Source organism: Oncorhynchus gorbuscha, linkage group LG02 (genome assembly GCF_021184085.1).
Source record: "Oncorhynchus gorbuscha isolate QuinsamMale2020 ecotype Even-year linkage group LG02, OgorEven_v1.0, whole genome shotgun sequence".
NCBI lineage: Eukaryota > Metazoa > Chordata > Actinopteri > Salmoniformes > Salmonidae > Oncorhynchus > Oncorhynchus gorbuscha.
In genome coordinates this window covers 97367699-97387698 of record NC_060174.1, presented here as the reverse complement: position 1 = coordinate 97387698, position 20000 = coordinate 97367699, and the positions used below count along the sequence as shown (strand labels likewise).

Sequence of the window (20000 nt, the reverse complement as noted above, 5' to 3'; positions counted from 1 at the left end):
GTTGGAATACACCAGAGGGGTTGGAATACACCAGAGGGGTTGGTATACACCAGAGGGGGTTAGTTGGTATACACAATAGGAGTTTGTATACACCAGAGGGATTGGTGTACACCAGAAGGGGTTAGTTGGTATACACCAGAGGGGTTGGAATACACCAGAGGGGTTGGTATACACCAGAGGGGTCGGTATAAACCAGAGGGGTTAGTTGGTATACACCAGAGGGGTTGGTATACACCAGAGGGGTTGGTATACACCAGAGGGGTCGGTATACACCAGAGGGGTTCGTATACACCAGAGGGGTCGGTATACACCAGAGGGGTCGGTATACACCAGAGGGGTTAGTTGGTATACACCAGAGGGGTTGGTGTACACCAGAGAGGGTTAGTTGGTATACATCAGAGGTGTTGGAATACACCAGAGGGGTTGGAATACACCAGAGGGGTTGGAATACACCAGAGGGGTTGGAATACACCAGAGGGGTTGGTATACACCAGAGGGGTTGGAATACACCAGAGGGGTTGGAATACACCAGAGGGGTTGGTATACACCAGAGGGGGTTAGTTGGTATACACCATAGGAGTTTGTGTACACCAGAGGGATTGGTGTACACCAGAGGGGGTTAGTTGGTATACACCAGAGGGGTTGGAATACACCAGAGGGGTTGGTATACACCAGAGGGGTCGGTATAAACCAGAGGGGTTAGTTGGTATACACCAGAGGGGTTGGTATACACCAGAGGGGTTGATATACACCAGAGGGGTTGGTATACACCAGAGGGGTTGGTATACACCAGAGGGGTTGATATACACCAGAGGGGTAGGTATACACCAGATGGGTTGGTATACACCAGAGGGGTTGATATACACCAGAGGGGTAGGTATACACCAGAGGGGTTAGTTGGTATACACCAGAGGGGTTGGTATACACCAGAGGGGTTAGTTCGTATACACCAGAGGGGTTGGTATACACCAGAGGGGTTGGTATACACCAGAGGGGTTGGTATACACCAGAGGGGTTGGTATACACCAGAGGGGTAGGTATACACCAGAGGGGTTGGTATACACCAGAGGGGTAGGTATACACCAGAGGGGTTGGTATACACCAGAGGGGTTGATATACACCAGAGGGGTAGGTATACAACAGAGGGGTAGGTATACACCAGAGGGGTTGGTATACACCAGATGGGTTGGTATACACCAGAGGGGTCGATATACACTGGAGGGGTTGGTATAAACCAGAGGGGTTAGTTGGGATACACCAGAGGGGTTGGTATACACCAGAGGGGTTAGTTCGTATACACCAGAGGGGTTGGTATACACCAAGGGGTTTAGTTGGTATACACCAGAGGGGTTGGTATACACCAAGGGGTTTAGTTGGTATACACCAGAGGGGTTGGTATACACCAAGGGGTTTAGTTGGTATACACCAGAGGGGTTGGTATACACCAAGGGGTTTAGTTGGTATACACCAGAGGGGTTGGTATACACCAAGGGGTTTAGTTGGTATACACCAGAGGCCAGGATCAAACAGCAGCAATGGGTTATAGGAACAGCACTGGAGCCCAAAACACACGAAGCACTCACTGCCCATGGTCTGTCTGGTGCTGCTGCCCTGAATCTGTCAGAACTACAGAGAATAGAGAGAACAAGGTGGGGGGAGAGAAATGGAAAGAGTGAGAGAGAGAGAGAGAGAGAGAGAGAGAGAGAGAGAGAGAGAGAGAGAGAGAGAGAGAGAGAGAGAGAGAGAGAGAGAGAGAGAGAGAGAGAGAGAGAGAGAGAGAGAGAGAGTGACAAAAAAAAGAGAATTGTCACTCTTTTGTTCTGACTCCTCTATTTTAAACGTAACCTTTATTTAACTAGGCGAGTCGGTTCAGAACAAATTCTTATTTACAATGATGGCCTACTGGGGAACAGAGGGTTAACTGCCTTGTTCATGGGCAGAACGACAGATTTTTACCTTGTCAGCTCAGGGATTCGATCCCAAAGCTCTAACCACTACGATACCTGCCGCTCCATTATCTGTAAGGAACAGTGTCTTGTGTTTAGGATCACCCTGACCAGTCCAGCTCTGGTCGAAACATATTTGCAATCACAGCATCATGCTGGGCATCTGTGCATTTGTGTGTGTGTGTGGGGGCACTCATCAACCATCAACCAAAACATTTCTTAGCTGAATAAAACACACACACACACACGCTAAAAAAGTCAGATGTTCAGTCACTGTGTATGGTAAAAGCTTCAGGTCACACACACTGCTCCTGTGACAGACAGACAGAGGGACCATGTTCACACTAATTCACCCCCAACTCTGACACACACACACACACACACACACACACACACACACACACACACACACACACACACACACACACACACACACACACACACACACACACACACACACACACACACACACACACACACACACACACACACACACACACACACACACACACACACACAGACAGCAAGGTGAGCCGACTTTGGCAGCAGGCACTGGGGCTGCTATTCCCTCTGCAACCTGCTGGAGCCACACCGTTTCACCCCCAACCAAATCATTACCACACAGCATCAGCGTCCACATTATGAATGCAGCCAGAATGAACTCTGGGTTCGAACACACAGAATGTCCTATTAATAAATGCCTGAATCACTCAGGCTCCCACCCAGCAAAATAGGCCAAGGTACAGACAGTTTTAGTAGCTTTATACCTGTATGCTACTTTAAGGAGCCTATAAACCTTGTTTCAAATCAATTGTAACTGAGAATATCGTATATAACTTTTTTTCACCCCCGGTTTCTGTTCTACAGGACATTGTCACCTGACAGACTTCAACATCGCTGCCATCGTCAAAGACGATCTAAGAGCCACATCTATCGCAGGGACAAAACCATACATGGGTAAATAACTACACTAACTTATACCACTGAGCTAATGGAATGATGACACAGCTCAGTACTGCATCTTCCTAGTTCCAGAGGAACTATATCTACCTCCCTTCCAATGTGGATGCTCATGTTCCTTAGATGTTCTTCTTCTCAGACAGGATCAATATTGTTCCTTCTGCTCTGGGGGTTTCGATGCAAAGTAATAGAATTACAGACGGATTAGAATGTGGAGTTCATTGACCCTGGGTCCTCGGCGACCGGTGAGTCTCGTCCAACATGATTAAGAGGCGTGACTGATGGACCGGTTAAGTGGGACTGGCGCAGAGAAAGCAGGAGGGAACAGATGAGATATAGGCTGGAGGGATGGAGGAGGAGAGGATGTTTAAAAATGATTCTTGACCATTTGGGTCCAGATGATCTATAATTCAATATTTCATATTCCAAGTTTTCAGATAGTGAAAAGTTGTCTGAAGGACCTGAGTCCTATTTACAGGGTGGGCTTCGAAGTGCTCAGTTCTATGGCAGTTTTATGTAAGCTGTTAGTAGCAGTTTTATGTAAGCTGTTAGTAGCAGTTTTATATAAGCAGTTAGTAGCTGTTAGTAGCAGTTAGTAGCTGTTAGTAGCTGTTAGTAGCTGTTAGTAGCTGTTAGTAGCTATTAGTATCTGTTAGTAGCAGTTTTATGTAAGCTGTTAGTAGCTGTTAGTAGCAATTAGTAGCTGTTAGTAGCTGTTAGTAGATGTTAGTAGCTGTTAGTAGCTGTTTTGAGGGGTTCCATTTGAAAGTTTGTTTTATCAGTACCACCACTAATTCAGTCTCCAGGCTTGTTGTGTAATAATAACAGCTGTTTGGCCTCTCTCTCTCTCTCTCTCTCCCTCCGTCTCCCCCCTCCTCCCTCCCCAGCCCCGGAGCTGTTTCAGCCACACGAGGGGACACATCCTGGCTACTCCTTCTCTGTGGACTGGTGGTCTCTGGGTGTCACTGCCTACGAGCTGCTGCGAGGACAGGTACAGAAACACAGTTCAGCACCTCTCGGCCTGTGAATAACACATCCTAAAACCTACAAAACAATGATTTTCCTGCTCCTAGAATAGCCCTTTAAGTAAGAGAAGAAGGGACTGTAACAACACCTTTCTCTCTGAGCCCTTGAGGTGACCCCTTAATATAACCATGGAAATAAAATACCCGTCTAGCCCAGCTTCACTGTTCAGATGGGGGTGTGATTACCGTAGCCTGGTCCTAGGTCCATTTGTGTTGTTTTGCCAACAGATCAGGGACCAGGCTATGGTTACCCTGGTGCATTTATTTAGTTAAGAGAGGAAAAGACAGGTAGGGGAGGGACTACCACTAAGCCCCTGCTGGGTACTTGACAAGATCAGGCTGTATAGCAGCCCTCTGAGCCCTCTCTCCTCAGGCCCTGCTGGACTTTGAGCCCCGTCTCCCCAGATCTCCTCAGGCCCTGCTGGACTTTGAGCCCCGTCTCCCCAGCTCTCCTCAGGCCCTGCTGGACTTTGAGCCCCGTCTCCCCAGATCTCCTCAGGCCCTGCTGGACTTTGAGCCCCGTCTCCCCAGCTCTCCTCAGGCCCTGCTGGACTTTGAGCCCCGTCTCCCCAGCTCTCCTCAGGCCCTGCTGGACTTTGAGCCCCGTCTCCCCTGCTCTCCTCAGGCCCTGCTGGACTTTTAGCCCCGTCTCCCCAGCTCTCCTCATGCCCTGCTGGACTTTTAGCCCGTCTCCCCAGCTCTCCTCAGGCCCTGCTGGACTTTTAGCCCCGTCTCCCCAGCTCTCCTCAGGCCCTGCTGGACTTTGAGCCCCGTCTCCCCAGCTCTCCTCAGGCCCTGTTGTGCTTGACTATCAGTGGCAGCGAGACCTGGTGTCCCTAAAGCACCACACATCAATCACCGTCACAGCCCCACCCATCATCGATCCAAAACACAGGAAAATGGTCTCTCCCCTGAGAGAGAGAGAACAGAGCATAAGGCTGATCTGTTCTGGTCTACTACTAGACCTGGAAACCCACATTTAGACTTTTCTCTTCAGGCAGTTTGATGGACTTCCGCATGTATATCTGTATATATGAGGACCCGGTGACCTCGACAACCTCTGTGGGATAATAATGCTACGTCTTGGTCCTCCAGAGGCCGTACATCATGCGTTCCAGCATGCCGGCCAATGAGATCCTCCAGATGTTCCACAAGGTCAACCCCAGCTACCCCATGGCCTGGTCTCTGGAGATCAAGTCTCTGCTCAGAAAGGTACAGAAAGAACTACAGACTTACTATAGGTGCCTGGTGACCTTAAATTTAACCCCTACATTCCCTGAATTAATCATACATTGTTATTATACTGTATCTTATTGAAAATTGGCGACCTCTGGACCAAGACCTTGTTTACTTGAACTAGAGTTATATTTGATTTTATATTCCTTGAATGACTAATATTGTTATTACATACTATGCTGATTGATTTGTGGGTCATAGATGCCATCTCCTTTGGTTATAATAGTAAACCTACAAGGCTACTGTAAATGATCAGATTCTATGTTGGTCATTCTTCACTGCAGTCATACTGTTGCATAGCTCAGTGCTCACATAGCCTACCACCACACCCCTCATCTACATTCCTGTGGTGCATGTGGTGTGTGTCAGATGTGCTTGCTTTAAAGCTCAGAAATGTTCCTCTCCCCAACTCCTGTCCTCTCCTCTTCCTCCTGTTTCTTCTTCCTGTCCTCTCCTCTTTCTCCTGCTCCTCATCCTCCTGTAATCTCCTCTGCCTCCTGCTACTCCTCTTCTCCTCCTCCTGCACCTCCTCTTACTCTTCTCTAGTTGCTGTGTATTGACGTGCACCAGAGAGTGTCCTGCCTGGCTGAGCTACAGGAACTGGACCTGCTGTCTGACGTCAACTGGGACTCCGTGCTCAACAAACAGCTTCCCCCCGGCTTCATCCCCAACGTGAGTCAGACCACAACAACGCTCCCACAACGCTCCCACAACGCTCCCACAGCCCAGACATACAAGCACGTCCAGACGGCCCCCTGCGGGTCTGAGAAGGCTGTTACTGGTTATTAGAGCTCAAGTCTCCCACACGCACACACACACACACACTACCTCAGCACCTCCTCAGGTGTTAGGGAGCAAGTGTTTGACAGGCAGGTAAAATTATGCATGCAAGGTAGTGCCGTCATAAGATGCCATGCAGGAGGTCAAGCTGTTCCGTTGGCATGGTAACATTTGGTGCCAGGGAGCGGAGCATCTTCTGCTTCAAACATTGATTCAAGAAGACTTACTTTGAAGTCAGTCTCTATCAGGTTCAGACTGATAATAACACTAGCGTCAGTCATCGGTTAAAGATGCATTATAAAGGTGTTGTTTCATTTCAGCCAATAGTTTTGAAAGTAGCGCTCAAGAGCCAAAACGGGTCCCCAAAAAATTGTCCACAATTGTGTATAACGCCATCCATTTCGTATGATATGTTACGTCCTGCATGATCTCGGTTAACCCTGAAGTAAAATTTTGCGTAATTTGGTCAGCTGCGTAATTAATTTCTGAGCCTATACATGTTAGAAATTGAGAGTTCCAGCATTTTGCCAAGTCTCCACCCTTGCAAAAGGAATGTCTTAGCCCCCCCTTGTGGGCACACGTGCGAAGCACTCGAAGCAAAGCAGTTTAAGTACCGCCTTCGCCCAATCCTGATACATCCATATAAGCTGTCAGGCAAACCCAAAGACCAGAACTACCGCAGCTCGTTATCTCACACATCCCATTCAGTCCTGGGAGATTCTTTGGCCTACACACAGTAACTTCAATTCGTACAATATGTTACAATATGTTTTTAAGTGCATAAAATCCTGTTCAATCTCTTTAACAATACATCTGTTAGGACACGTTAGTAGCTGGAAATGGAAGGATCTGATTCCCTATAATGGTGTCTGATTATAGAGTGAATTCCCTGTAATGATGTCTGATTATAGAGTGAATTCCCTGTAATGATGTCTGATTATAGAGTGAATTCCCTCTAATGATGTCTGATTATAGAGTGAATTCCCTGTAATGATGTCTGATTATAGAGTGAATTCCCTGTAATGGTGTCTGATTATAGAGTGAATTCCCTGTAATGATGTCTGATTATAGAGTGAATTCCCTGTAATGATGTCTGATTATAGAGTGAATTCCCTGTAATGGTGTCTGATTATAGAGTGAATTTCCTGTAATGATGTCTGATTATAGAGTGAATTCCCTGTAATGGTGTCTGATTATAGAGTGAATTTCCTGTAATGATGTCTGATTATAGAGTGAATTCCCTGTAATGGTGTCTGATTATAGAGTGAATTCCCTGTAATGGTGTCTGATTATAGAGTGAATTCCCTGTGGTCACTACATCGGGCCAGTCAGGAGAGATGGGGAGGGTCGATGGACTGAATGGACAGCCTCTCTCTCCAGAATAAAAGCTTCATCCTCTGTTCCTCTTCCAGAGGCGGAGGCTCAACTGCGACCCCACCTTTGAGTTGGAGGAGATGATTCTGGAGTCTAAACCGCTGCACAAGAAGAAGAAGAGACTAGCCAGGAAGACCAGAGAGCAGGGTTCTGACGGGTCCCCCCAGGTAAAGCCTCCCCTAACAACAAACACATGCCTCTCAATGGTTCCATCCATTCCACAGGTCACCATCTGTGTGTCCATTTGGCTCGGCGGCAGGTGATAAGTAGCCTTTTAGTTTGACCAGAGTGGCGTAATGAAAGAAGCACATTTGTCATCCGAGTAAATGACCAACGTGGACGTTCCGTGCATGAGGGAGAAGAAGAATGCAATCACTCTCTTTCCCTATTTTCTTTTTTCTCTTGTTCACTCTCTCACATAAATCAGACATGTCCTCTGGGTGTTTACACAAAGGTTAATTTGATCCCCCAGTAAAAGAGGCCTGATGGTGGGGGTGAAACACACACACACACATGGTTAATAAAAAGAGCTGGAAAGGTTGGCATCAGTGATTTCATTAAAGGTGGGCATTCATCAAGCTTTCTCCTCCGTTTATGGGCAGCAGTGCTGCTCTTTACTGGACAGGCCTGGCCGCTGCTAATGATGCCCCTGGTTCTGGTTCACTACAACACTACTGTGTGGATGCTCTATCAGACGTGATAGACAGTCCAACAACCTGTCAGCATGATCTTCTACTCCTGTCCTGTCCCTTCTTCTCCTCTTCTCTCTCCTCTCTCCTTTTTTTCTCTCCTCCCTCCTTTCTCTCCTCCCTCTTCTTGTCTCTTTCTCCCTCCTTTTATTTCTTATTCTTATCCATATTTTTTTTAACTGCATTGTTGGTTAGGGGCTTGTAAGTCAGCATTTCACTGTAAGGTTTTACACCTGTTCTATTCGACGCATGTGACTAATACAATTTGATTTGATTTGATTTCTCTTTCCTCCCTCCTTTCTCTCTCTTCCCTCCTCTTATCTCTCTCCTCTTTCTTTCTTCCTTCCTTTCTCTCTCCTCTCGTCTCCCTCCTTTCTCTCCTCCCTATTTTCTCTCTCCTCCCACCTCCTTTCTCCCTCCTCTCTCTTCCCTCCTTTCTCTCTCTCCCTCCTCCTTTCTCTCTCCTCCCTCCTCCTTTCTCTCTCTCCTTCCTCCTTTCTCCCTCCTCTATCTTCCCTCCCTACTCTCTCTTCCCTCCTTTCTCTCTCTCGCTCCTCCTTTCTCTCTCTCCCTCCTCCTTTCTCTCTCTCCCTCCTCCTTTCTCCCTCCTCTCTTTTCTCTCCCCCCTCTCTCTTCCCTCCTTTCTCTCTCTCCCTCCTCCTTTCTCTCTCTCCCTCCTTTCTCTCTCTCCCTCATTTTTCTCTCTCCCTCCAACTTTCTCTCTCCTCCCTCCTCCTTTTATCTCTACTCTCTACTCTCCCTTATTTATTCAGTACCCGAAGACTGTCTCTGTTGCCATCCCAGTGTGAGTGAGTGAGTTACAACAGCCTTTAATGGGCTTTTAAAAGTTGTTTACCCAAGAAGAGGTGCCCATGAATTCACATGAGTGGAGGGACTGTTTTGGCTAAACAGGAGCTACTTAACGCATCACATGTCTAGAGTCGATGTGCAATAATAAGCCAGACCTGGCCCCAAATTGAGTCATGTTTTATGAAAGCTGACAACTGTTATGGTGAAGCCCAAGTGGATCTCAGCATGGTTAATCTTGCAGTGCTTCAGAAAGACACAATGCACTGTTCTTCACTGGGTTCATGGCTTAAAGAGTGTGTTGGACAAATCTGGAAAAATAGAAGCATGACCCTTACGGAAAAACCACATGAATTTCACGTGATCACGTGTTTCACATTTGATCTTGTGGTCACGTGATTTTATGTCACATTAATGTGATAATATTTTACTGTACAAGGCATTAATAATTGTATATGAATTTAATTTAAACAATCATGATTCCCTGCAGGTTTTGTCTTGTTCCCGGTTTGTTAAAGGGACGTCCCCATGGTCCCCTGGAGGTTTTTGTATAGTTGCGGTGAAAATATTGTAAATCTAAAACATGTTACTGTATTTTTACAGCTAAATAAAGGTGTTAATGTTAAGGAACAGTATGCTGCTGTATGGTGATACATTTTCAAATCAAATCCTATTTTATTTGTCACATACACATGGTTAGCAGATGTTAATGCGAGTGTAGCGAAATGCTTGTGCTTCTAGTTTCCGACAATGCAGTAATAACCAACGAGTAATCTAACCTAAAAATTCCACAACTACTACCTTATACACACAAGTGTAAAGGGATGAAGAATATGTACATAAAGATATATGAATGAGTGATGGTACAGAACGGCATAGGCAAGATGCAGTAGATGGTATAGAGTACAGTATATACATATACATATGAGATGAGTAATGTAGGGTATGTAAACATTATATTAAGTGGCATTGTTTAAAGTGGCTAGTGATACATTTTTACATCAATTCCCATCAATTTCCATTATTAAAGTGGCTGGAGTTGAGTCAGTGTGTTGGCAGCAGCCACTCAATGTTAGTGGTGGCTGTTTAACAGTCTGATGGCTGTTACGCATCCCTTTTGGCCCGACAGTCTAGGGGGGATGGTAATGAGACCCGTAACATAACTCATGCAAATTATTATTGTGACAAAGTAAAAGTGTGAACGAAATAACCACGACAACAGAAATCTACCGTCAAACTCCAGGTTTATTTATAAACACACGGTAATGGGGGGAGCAGGAAAAGGGGCTGAGCTGGACCCAAGGAAAGAAACAATAAATATACAAAAACACACCCCTAAGCTAGACTAGCCTACTTTAACAACAGCTAACTAACTAACCAGAAATACAGTGGGTGGTCCGCCCAGTTCTAACTAGTGTATTTAACAAAGTTCACCTACGGGTAGTGTATGCCCATGGGCGACTTGTCTTGGTTTCCCCCTTTTCCCACCAGCAAACAAACAAACACCATAACCAAAAACAATACTCACAGGTGATGACAAAGTGCTATGGAGGTGCTTTAAACAAAAGAGAGGTTAAGACACAAAGCGAGAGAAAAACACAGAGACCTACAGACATGGCATTTACAGAGAGATTGAGCTGAGTTTTGAGCTGCGCTGAGCTTGAGATTGATTGGGGAGTGATGGTTTTCACCTGTGAGGGGAGAAGGAGAGAAGAGAAACACACACACAGGATACACACACAGGATAACTGTATCCGTAACACTCCCACCCTTAAAAGAGCAACCCTAGGGGTTGCGACTACAGTATTTCAATGAATACTCATTACAAAGCAACAACCTTGCAAAACATACAGAAATCATTTTCACACACGAGACAAAGCATCTGCCAACACATTATCAGAACCCTTTTTGTGGCGGATCTCCAAATTATAATTTTGTACAATCAGCGCCCAACGCATAAGGCGCTGGTTCTGGTTGTACATTCGGTGGAGAAAAACTAAGGGGTTATGGTCAGTATATACAATCACGGGTAGGGCACTGGAACCAATATATACTTCAAAGTATTGCAGAGCCAACAACAAAGCAAGAGCTTCTTGTTCTATTGTCGCATAGTTTGTTTGACATTTTTTAAATTTACGTGAAAAATAACAAACGGGATGATCCACTCCACTCTTGTCCTGCTGCAGTAGAACAGCACCAGCACCTCTGGCACTAGCATCTACCTCGAGTTTGAACGGTTGTTTAAAATCTGGAGCAGCAAGTACAGGTGTACTACATATGAGTGCTTTCGCTGATTCAAAAGCTCTCTTACAATCAGAGGACCACACAAATGATCTAGCCGGACTAAGCAAATCGGTCAATGGAGCAACTACCGCAGAGAAATTTTTACAGAAGCTACGGTAGTAGCCAACCATCCCTAGAAAGCGGCGTAGCTCTCGTCTGGTGGTAGGTGCAGGGAATGCAGTTATAGCCAAGACCTTGGCACCAACAGGGCGCACCTGTCCATGGCCAACCTCTTTACCGAGATAGGTAACAGTAGCCTTCCCAAACTCGCACTTTGCCAAGTTCAGGGTTAGAGAAGCAGCTGCCAACCGTTCACATACTACCCTTAGCGAGTAAACATGATCTGACCACTCAGACGAATAAATCACTAGGTCATCAAGGTATGCACTACAATTAGGAACGCCAGCTAATACGGAGTTAACCAGTCGTTGGAAAGTGGCTGGTGCATTTCGCATCCCAAAAGCCATAACTGAGTACTGTTGGAAGTTGTCTGGGGTCACAAAGGCAGAAATCTCAGAAGCACGTGAAGTTAACGGAACCTGCCAGTAACCTTTTAAAAGGTCTAACTTAGTTACATACTTAGCAGCACCAATAGTGTCGATACAGTCGTCCAGTCGGGGTAACGGGAACGAATCTGGCATTGTGACAGAATTTACCTTTCGATAATCCGTACATAACCTGGACGTACCATCAGGTTTAGGAACCAAAATGCAAGGAGAACTCCAAGGGCTTGATCTTGGCTTAGCCAGGTCATTCTCCAACAAATATCTCACCTCATCCCTCATTATCTTCCTCTTGGAAGCGTTGATACGATATGGGTGTTGCTTGATAGGTGTAGCATTTCCAACATTAATGTCATGTTCCAACACATTTGTGCGAGTAGGAACGTCATTAAAGAGACATGGAAAACTGTGTAGTAGCCTCACAATATCATTGGCCTGTCCATCCATTAAATGAACCAGACCGGATTGGATAGACAGCAGCATTTCTGAGTTGGGCAATCTAACACACTGCTGCTGAGTATTGCGCAACTCCAAGCCATCAACATCATCAATATGACAGTCCACTATTATAGCAGTAGTAGCAGAGGGGACAGCAGTACCTTCCTCTGTTTTTGAACTCTCTAACTGTGTGATGGGTCGGGTGTGGTAAGCTTTCAACATGTTAATGTGACACACACGAGATTGGCGTTGTCTATCAGGAGTTTGAAGCACATAGTCAGTTTCACTTATTTTCTTTTCAATTAAATAAGGACCCGAGAAACGAGCTGACAGTGAAGATCCTGGAACAGGTAATAACACCAGTACTTGGTCACCTGGCTGTAGTGGACGAGAAACAGCCTCCTTATCATAGTGTCTTTTCATGCTCCTCTGTGAGGAAGACAGAGCTTCCTTTGCAAGAGCACAAGCTTGGTGTAGGCGCTCACGAAAGCGACTAACGTAGTCCAACACATTCTCATCTCTGGTACACAACTCTTGGGACAAGAACTGTTCTTTAAGGACTTTCATTGGTCCTCTCACTGTGTGACCAAACACCAGTTCAGCCGGGCTGAAACCTAGGGACTCCTGCACAGTTTCACGAGCAGCAAACAAAACTAGAGGAACTCCCTCATCCCAATCTTTCTCAGATTCCAAACAATATTTACGTAGCATAGACTTCAGTGTCTGATGCCATCTTTCAAGTGCACCCTGAGACTCTGGGTGATAGGCGCTTGACACACGGTGCATAATTGACAAGGATTTTAACACCTGCCTGAAGAGCTTGGATAGGAAATTGGTTCCTTGATCGCTTTGTACCACCCTAGGTAACCCGAATGTCGTGAATAATTTTATTAAGGCTTTACTCACTACCGGGGCTGTAATCCTTCTCAGAGGAATGGCCTCGGGGTATCTTGTAGCCATACACATTATCGTTAACAAAAACTGGTTACCCGATTTTGTCTTCGGTAACGGTCCGCCACAATCAACCACCACATGCTCGAATGGTTCACCTATGACAGATATGGGACAAAGAGGAGCGGGAGGAATAACCTGATTTGGTTTTCCTGTTATCTGACAGGTGTGGCATGTCCGACAGAACTGAGCCACATCTTGTTTTAAACCCGGCCAAAAGAAATGTCGAAGGATCCGATCATAAGTTTTTGTGATTCCTAAATGACCAGACCACTGGTGATCATGAGCAAGCGATAACACATTTTGTCGAAAGGCTGTAGAAATCACTATTTGGTAAACAGCATTCCAATCTCCATCCGCGTCAACATGGGATTTCCATATACGCATGAGGAGATTACCATCAATGAAGTAAGCCACGTTCTTCTTCTTCACATCTTCCAATGAGACAACACTAGAAAAACATTTAGCAAGCTTGTTGTCAAACTTTTGGTTAGCAATCAGCTGCTCACGAGTGACTGGTAACTGTATTGCATCAGCAATAAGTTCAACGTTCTTTGCTTCTTTCCTGGGCTGTTTGTCAGAGGTGATCAGCTTCTCAGATGTATCACACAATCCATCCTCTTGATCAACCTCTTTGAACAGAACAGTGTTCGACAAATCTATCTCGTCACCCTCTTGTCGTGCCTGAGCACGAGTGACAGCACAAGCGGGGAACCCATGTGGATAACTCTGTGCCAGCTCATTCGAGAGAGAGTGGTCACTTTTATCCAATACTTCCAATACGGGTACTACCTTTCCTCCGGCAATATCGTTACCCATTATAAAGGTCACACCTTTCACTGGCAACATAGGACGTACCCCCACTCTGAATATTCCACTGATTAACTCAGAGTGTACTTTCACAAAGTGCAATGGCACTGGGACAAAACCCATTTCAATACCCTGCACTAACACACTGGAACCACAGTATGTATCGTCAGATAAGGGCAACACATCAGACAATATAAACGACTGCGCCGCACCAGTATCTCTAAGGATTTTAACCGGCGTTGAGACGCTTCGTCATTCGTTAGGGACACAAACCCCTCGAAAATGAATGGTTCATAACGGCGGTCGGGGACTGAGACTTTCAAACTACCCTGAGGCACCTGTTTTGTTGCCGACCTCTTAACCGTACGAATTAGAGCAACACCTGTTGGTGGCTTGGCACGAAGTGGCATCCCTTGTTTGCGTTTAAGCAGGAAGCAATCATTAATCATATGTCCTACTTTATGACAATAGAAATAATACTGCTGCTGGCCGACTAGGGCTAAAGGTAGGAAACTCAGTGGCTCTACTCTCGGTTTGAGCCGAAAACACACTCTTGTGCGTCAACACAAACTCGTCTGCCAACACAGACGCTTCTGCCAGACAGGATACTTTCTGTTCGTTTAGGTAAACTACAATGCGTTCGGGTAAGCAATTTTTAAACTCTTCCAACAAGATTAACTCCCGGAGAGAGTTGAAATCAGTTACCTTACTAGCAGCATGCCATTTATCAAACAGATTTCCCTTGTCTCTAGCAAATTCCACATAAGTCTTACTAGAAGACTTTCTATGAGACCTAAATCTCTGTCGGTATGCCTCAGGCACAAGCTCATAGGCACGAAGAACAGTAGCTTTGACCACTTCGTAATTCAAACTGTCCTCCAGAGGTAACGCTGACAAAACCTCTTGGGCTTTACCAGTTAATTTACACTGAAGTAATAGGCACCATACCTCTTCAGGCCATTTCAATGCTACGGCTATACGCTCAAATACACAAAAATAGGAGTCAACCTCCGACTCTCTGAACAAAGGTACTAAGGCAATCTGCCTACTAATGTCAAACGTGTTTGACACAGCAGGTGAGGAGGGCTAGCCTCGCTGTCTCTGCCTCCAGTTCCATCTGGCGCATTTTGAACTCCAACTGCCTTTGTTCTCTGTCTGCCTCAATTTTACACATCTCCAAATGCCGTTGTTCTCGTTCTTTTTCTGCCTCTATTTTTCTCTGCAACTGGATCCTGCAATTCCTGATGGGCCGCCCCCAGTTGGTAAGAGTAGGTAACAACACATCTGCCACGCTTATCCTCAACACAGAGGGCCCTCAGGGGTGCTTGGTCAGTCCCCTCCTGTACTCCCTGTTCACTCATGACTGCACGGCCAGGCATAACTCCAACACCATCATTAAATTTGCCGATGACACAACAGTGGTAGGCCTGATCATCGACAACGACGAGCAAGCCTATAGGGAAGAGGTAAGTGATCTGGCTGTGTGGTGGCAGGACAACAACCTCTCCCTCAACATGATCAAGACAAAGGAGATGATTGTAGACTACAGGAAAAAAGGGCAGAGCATGCCCCCATTCTCATCGATGGGGTTGCAGTGGAGAAGGTTAAGAGCTTCAAGTTCCTTGGTGTCCACATCACCAACAAACTAACATGGTCCAAGCACACCAAGACAGTCGTGAAGAGGGCACGACAAAACCTATTCCCCCTCAGGAGACTGAATAGATTTGGCATGGGTCTTCACATCCTCAAAAGTTTCTGCAGCTGCACCATTGAGAGCATCCTGACTGGTTGCATCACTGCCTAGTATGGCAACTGCTCGGCCTCCAACTGCAAAGTGCTATAGAGCGTAATGCAAATGGCCCAGTACATGACCGGGGCCAAGCTTCCTGCCATCCAGGACCTCTATACCAGGCGTTGTCAGAGGAAGACCCTAATAATTGTCAAAGACTCCAGCCACCCTAGTCATAGACTGTTCTCTGTGTAGGTGTCCTGGAGGGCAGGTAGTTTGCCCCCGGTGATGCATTGTGCAGACCTCACTACCCTCTGGAGAGCGTTACGGTTGTGGGCGGAGCTACAACAGCTACAGAAAAGTTTGTGAGTGCTTTTGGTGACAAGCCAAATTTCTTCAGCCTCCTGAGGTTGAAGAGGCGCTGCTGCGCCTTCTTCACCACGCTGTCTGTGTGGGTGGACCAATTCAGTTTGTCCGTGATGTGTACGCCGAGGAACTTAAAACTTTCTACCCTCTCCACTACTGTCCTGTCGATGTGGATAGGGGGGTGCTCCCTCTGTTGTTTCCTGAAGTCCGCGATCATCTCCTTTGTTTAGTTGACGTAAAGTGTGAGGTTATTTTCCTGACACCACACTCCGAGGGCCCTCTGTTAAAACAGCCACCACTAACATTGAGTGGCTGCTGCCAACATACTGACTCAACTCCAGCCACTTTAATATTGGAAAAATGTATCACTAGCCACTTTAAACAATGCCACTTAATATAATGTTTACATACCCTACATTACTCATCTCATATGTATATACTGTACTCTATACCATCTACTGCATCTTGCCTATGCCGTTCTGTACCATTACTCATTCATATATCTTTATGTACATATTCTTTATCCCTTAACACTTGTGTGTATAAGGTAGCTGTTGTGGAATTGTAAGGTTAGATTATGCGTTGGTTATGACTGCATTGTCGGAAATAGAAGCACAAGAATTTCGCTACACTCCATTAACATCTGCTAACCATGTGTGTATGTGACAAATAAAATTTGATTTGATATGTTTTGATTTCTAAAGTCCGTATCATTTACAACTAAAGTTGCCAAATAACTCTAAATCTAATGTATATGATTTCTTTCAAATGATGCCTTTCACCCTCAATACCCTCACTTCGTATGTGCACTCAGGGCCAGCCTGAGGATTACAGGCGCTGCATGGTCAATCTGATGTCTGCATTGGCTGTGTAGCCTCAGGGCGTTCATACTTCTTGCGTTTCACGGAGCATTGCGCAACTGTTGAGCAGAGCTGTTGTGAAGGATGTTGTCAAGGAAGCAAGTTTGTGTTCATACAGGACCTCCCGCCCCCACCTACGTTCAACCAATCATGTCGATGTGGAGCTTTACAGAGCCCTCTGCATTGTTACACCATTTCTAGAGGCACAGAGCTCAGTTTGGCCATTGCTTCACCATTCATACAGCGCCTCCGACCACATTTTCGAATCAAGCATAAATTGGCTCTTAGGCAGATGGACGAGGGCAGGATTTTCTGAGCTAAACTGATCAAGGTGCATTGTAAGAAGAAGTGCCCACTTTGTCAAAGGCAGGGAAGCAAAATATGAATATTGTCCATTCCCAGTGCACCTCTCCAGTGTTCTGTTGGAGAGACGGTTCGCTGCAGCGCTCCACCAACATCCCGTAAAAAATATCATCTAACATAAACATGTGCCGACATGTTAACAAACATCATATTCTAAAAACAGTACAGGTCAAATTAAAATGGACACTATGGAATGGACAGTGAGGCTTCTCTGTCCAGGAGTTTCATCCCCGTGGTCTAAATTGTCATTAATCGTAGAAAAAAATGCAATACTTCTGTAGTTCCCATTGTGTCAACACATTGCAAAAAGTCACAGGATAACTCCTGATAAAGTTGGATAGCTGATATTCAGAGCTTAAAGAGCCAAATGTATTATTCACAGGAATCAGGACTAATAAAGCCAATGCAATGTTTTACAAACAGTGGCCCTATCACATGGACCGGCATTCATGAAATGACATTGACAGGCTACACCGCAGTAAGCGCTGACCAACGGTCAATGTCTTTTGGATGTCCTGTCCAGACGGGCAGTCTTTTTGTGTTTTACCAATTGTAGGCATACCACATAGAAGGGCATTGCTAAAATGACATTTCAGTTGACACAGTAGGCTATGAATCACTGAATCAAGGATAACTAGGAATAAAGTATATTGTCTGCTAAATGAACAAGCCGGGCCAGATAAAATACAGTTTTCCAACTCTGTTCTTATGAAATACATTTTCTTCATATCCTAATGTTTCTTTAGACCTGCCTAAAATAAAGAATGTATTTATTGTGATGGTGTGTATTAAATAGAGGTATTCTACTTTTTAAATGTAGGCGTTCCAAAGGCCTGCATCAACGGCTTTCAGGCTTATGGAGGCCTGGAGATGCTAAATGTGTTTATGTTAATTACCGTGTCAATTACTGTGAGACCGGCAGTATGACAATAACCGTCTGACAAAATTTCATGGCCGCCACAGTACTACCCAGAATCAAGTAAATAATTGTCCAATTATCACCACCGATGTAACATCCCCGTAAAACTAGCAGTGCACAAGGACACTTGAACGTAGACAAGAAGATTCATTCACACCAACGGAATTTCTCCATAGTTTTGAAGTCGAATAACTTTCTAACAATACTGTTCACCACCGTGGAAATGAAACCTCAAGCAGTAGGCCTCCCAGTTCCATTTTGTCAACCATAATAAAAACATGGTGATCGGCAGGTAACAAGGGTTTGAATTCCAGAGCCGACTAGGTGAAAAACAACCTAATTGATCCTGTGAAAGTCGCTCTGGATAAGACCATCTGCTAAATGACTAAAATGTCAAATGTAAAAATACTCCCTCCATAAATGATTTTTAACTGGAAGTGCACTTCACTGAATGCATTTTTAAACAAAACCAGTGAAGCATTCATTTTTTCCGTACCTTTCTAAAATGGGAAAACAGCATTGTGTGTGTGTGTTAGTTTATGAGGGGCCTCATGTTGAGTGGAGGGAGGACATACACTTCTCCTGTCTAAAGTTCAGAGAGATAGAGAGAGAGACAGAGACAGAGAGAGAGAGCGAGAGACAGAGACAGAGAGAGAGAGACAGACAGAGAGAGAGAGAGAGAGAGAGAGAGAGAGAGAGAGAGAGAGAGAGAGAGAGAGAGAGAGAGAGAGAGAGAGAGAGAGAGAGAGAGAGAGAGACAGAGAGAGGGGATATGCATAATGTGTACCCATTTCTTAAGCAGTGCAGATCAATATTGTATGAAAGGCAGGCGGGGCACTGCCCTAATGTCTGGCCCAGTCTGCTGCTGGCTCATTAACTCAGTCTCACTCTCTATCTCTCTATCTCTCTCCCTCTCTGTGCTCCTCTCCCCTTCCTCCCCTCTCTATTTCTTCCTCCCCATATTCTGTTCTCCTTTTTCTGCCTTGCTCTCATCCTCTTAACTTCTGTCTCCCTCCCTCTCTCTCTCTTCCCTCCCGCCCTCCCTCTCTCTTTCCCTTCTGAATCCTGGCTGCTGTTGAAACCATAATGAACAGTATAATTAGTTTAATTAAATCACAGACGATGTAGTGAGGAATTGGACTCGTGTTTTCTTGGGAACAGCATAAATAGGCCCATCTTTCCATCCTCCATCCTCCCAACCTCGCTACACTCTATGATCATGTCACTTTAACTGCTGTCACTTCCCTTCTCTTCACCCTCAATTAACCCGATCAGAATATTTGACAGTTCTGATCAACACTTTGATATTGATGTGTTGAAGTATTCAGTGGTACTGTAGTTTTTGTGTGGTTCTATAACTAAGAGAGAATCCCGGATGGTCAGAACCCACAGTACAGATGTCGAATAGTTATTATACACAATGATGTTACTGATTGCTGTCTTGAGCCTATAGCTGTACAATTGAAATATACAATGACTTTAATTGTGTCTCTACCAGCCTGGCAATCAGCCAACAGAAAAGTCCCTCTAGGTTTCATTTTGTAAAGTGTTAAATGACACTTTTTATCAAACTCCCATTTAACAGCAGAAAGGGAGAGATTTACCCACAGGTTAAGTGATATTGTTATTCACAGGCTGTCCTTCGCAAGCTATACCTTTGGCTCTTACAGTCTCTCTCTGGGCCCACTGTTGTTTCCAGCACCGTGCAGTTCTGCCTGGCTACCTTGTTGGCTCCCCAAGGGATCCTTGTTCTCCAGGTGGAGAGCTTACCCCATCACACCCCTGTCTGGCTGACTGGCTGACTTGCTGACTGGATGTCTGTCTGTCTGCCTGTTTGCATGTCTGTTTAGAAGTCTGTCTGCCTGCCTGTATGTCTGTCTGCCTGTCTGTATGTCTGTCTGTCTGCATGTCTGTCTGCCTGTATGTCTGACTGGATGTCTGTCTGTCTGCCTGTCTGCCTG

At 45.4% G+C, this 20000-nt stretch overlaps 1 protein-coding gene across 2 annotated transcripts in view; it reads left to right on the top strand.

Moving 5' to 3' along the window:
- LOC124013937 (serine/threonine-protein kinase 32A-like) overlaps positions 1–20000 on the top strand; it is a 93002-nt gene that overhangs the window by 60673 nt on the left and 12329 nt on the right. For both annotated transcript variants that reach the window (XM_046328511.1, XM_046328520.1), the window contains exons 7-11: positions 2814–2903; positions 3794–3897; positions 5027–5143; positions 5714–5839; positions 7360–7488. In XM_046328511.1, the coding sequence (XP_046184467.1) occupies positions 2814–2903; positions 3794–3897; positions 5027–5143; positions 5714–5839; positions 7360–7488 (566 nt within the window). The remainder of the gene's footprint in view (positions 1–2813; positions 2904–3793; positions 3898–5026; positions 5144–5713; positions 5840–7359; positions 7489–20000) is intronic.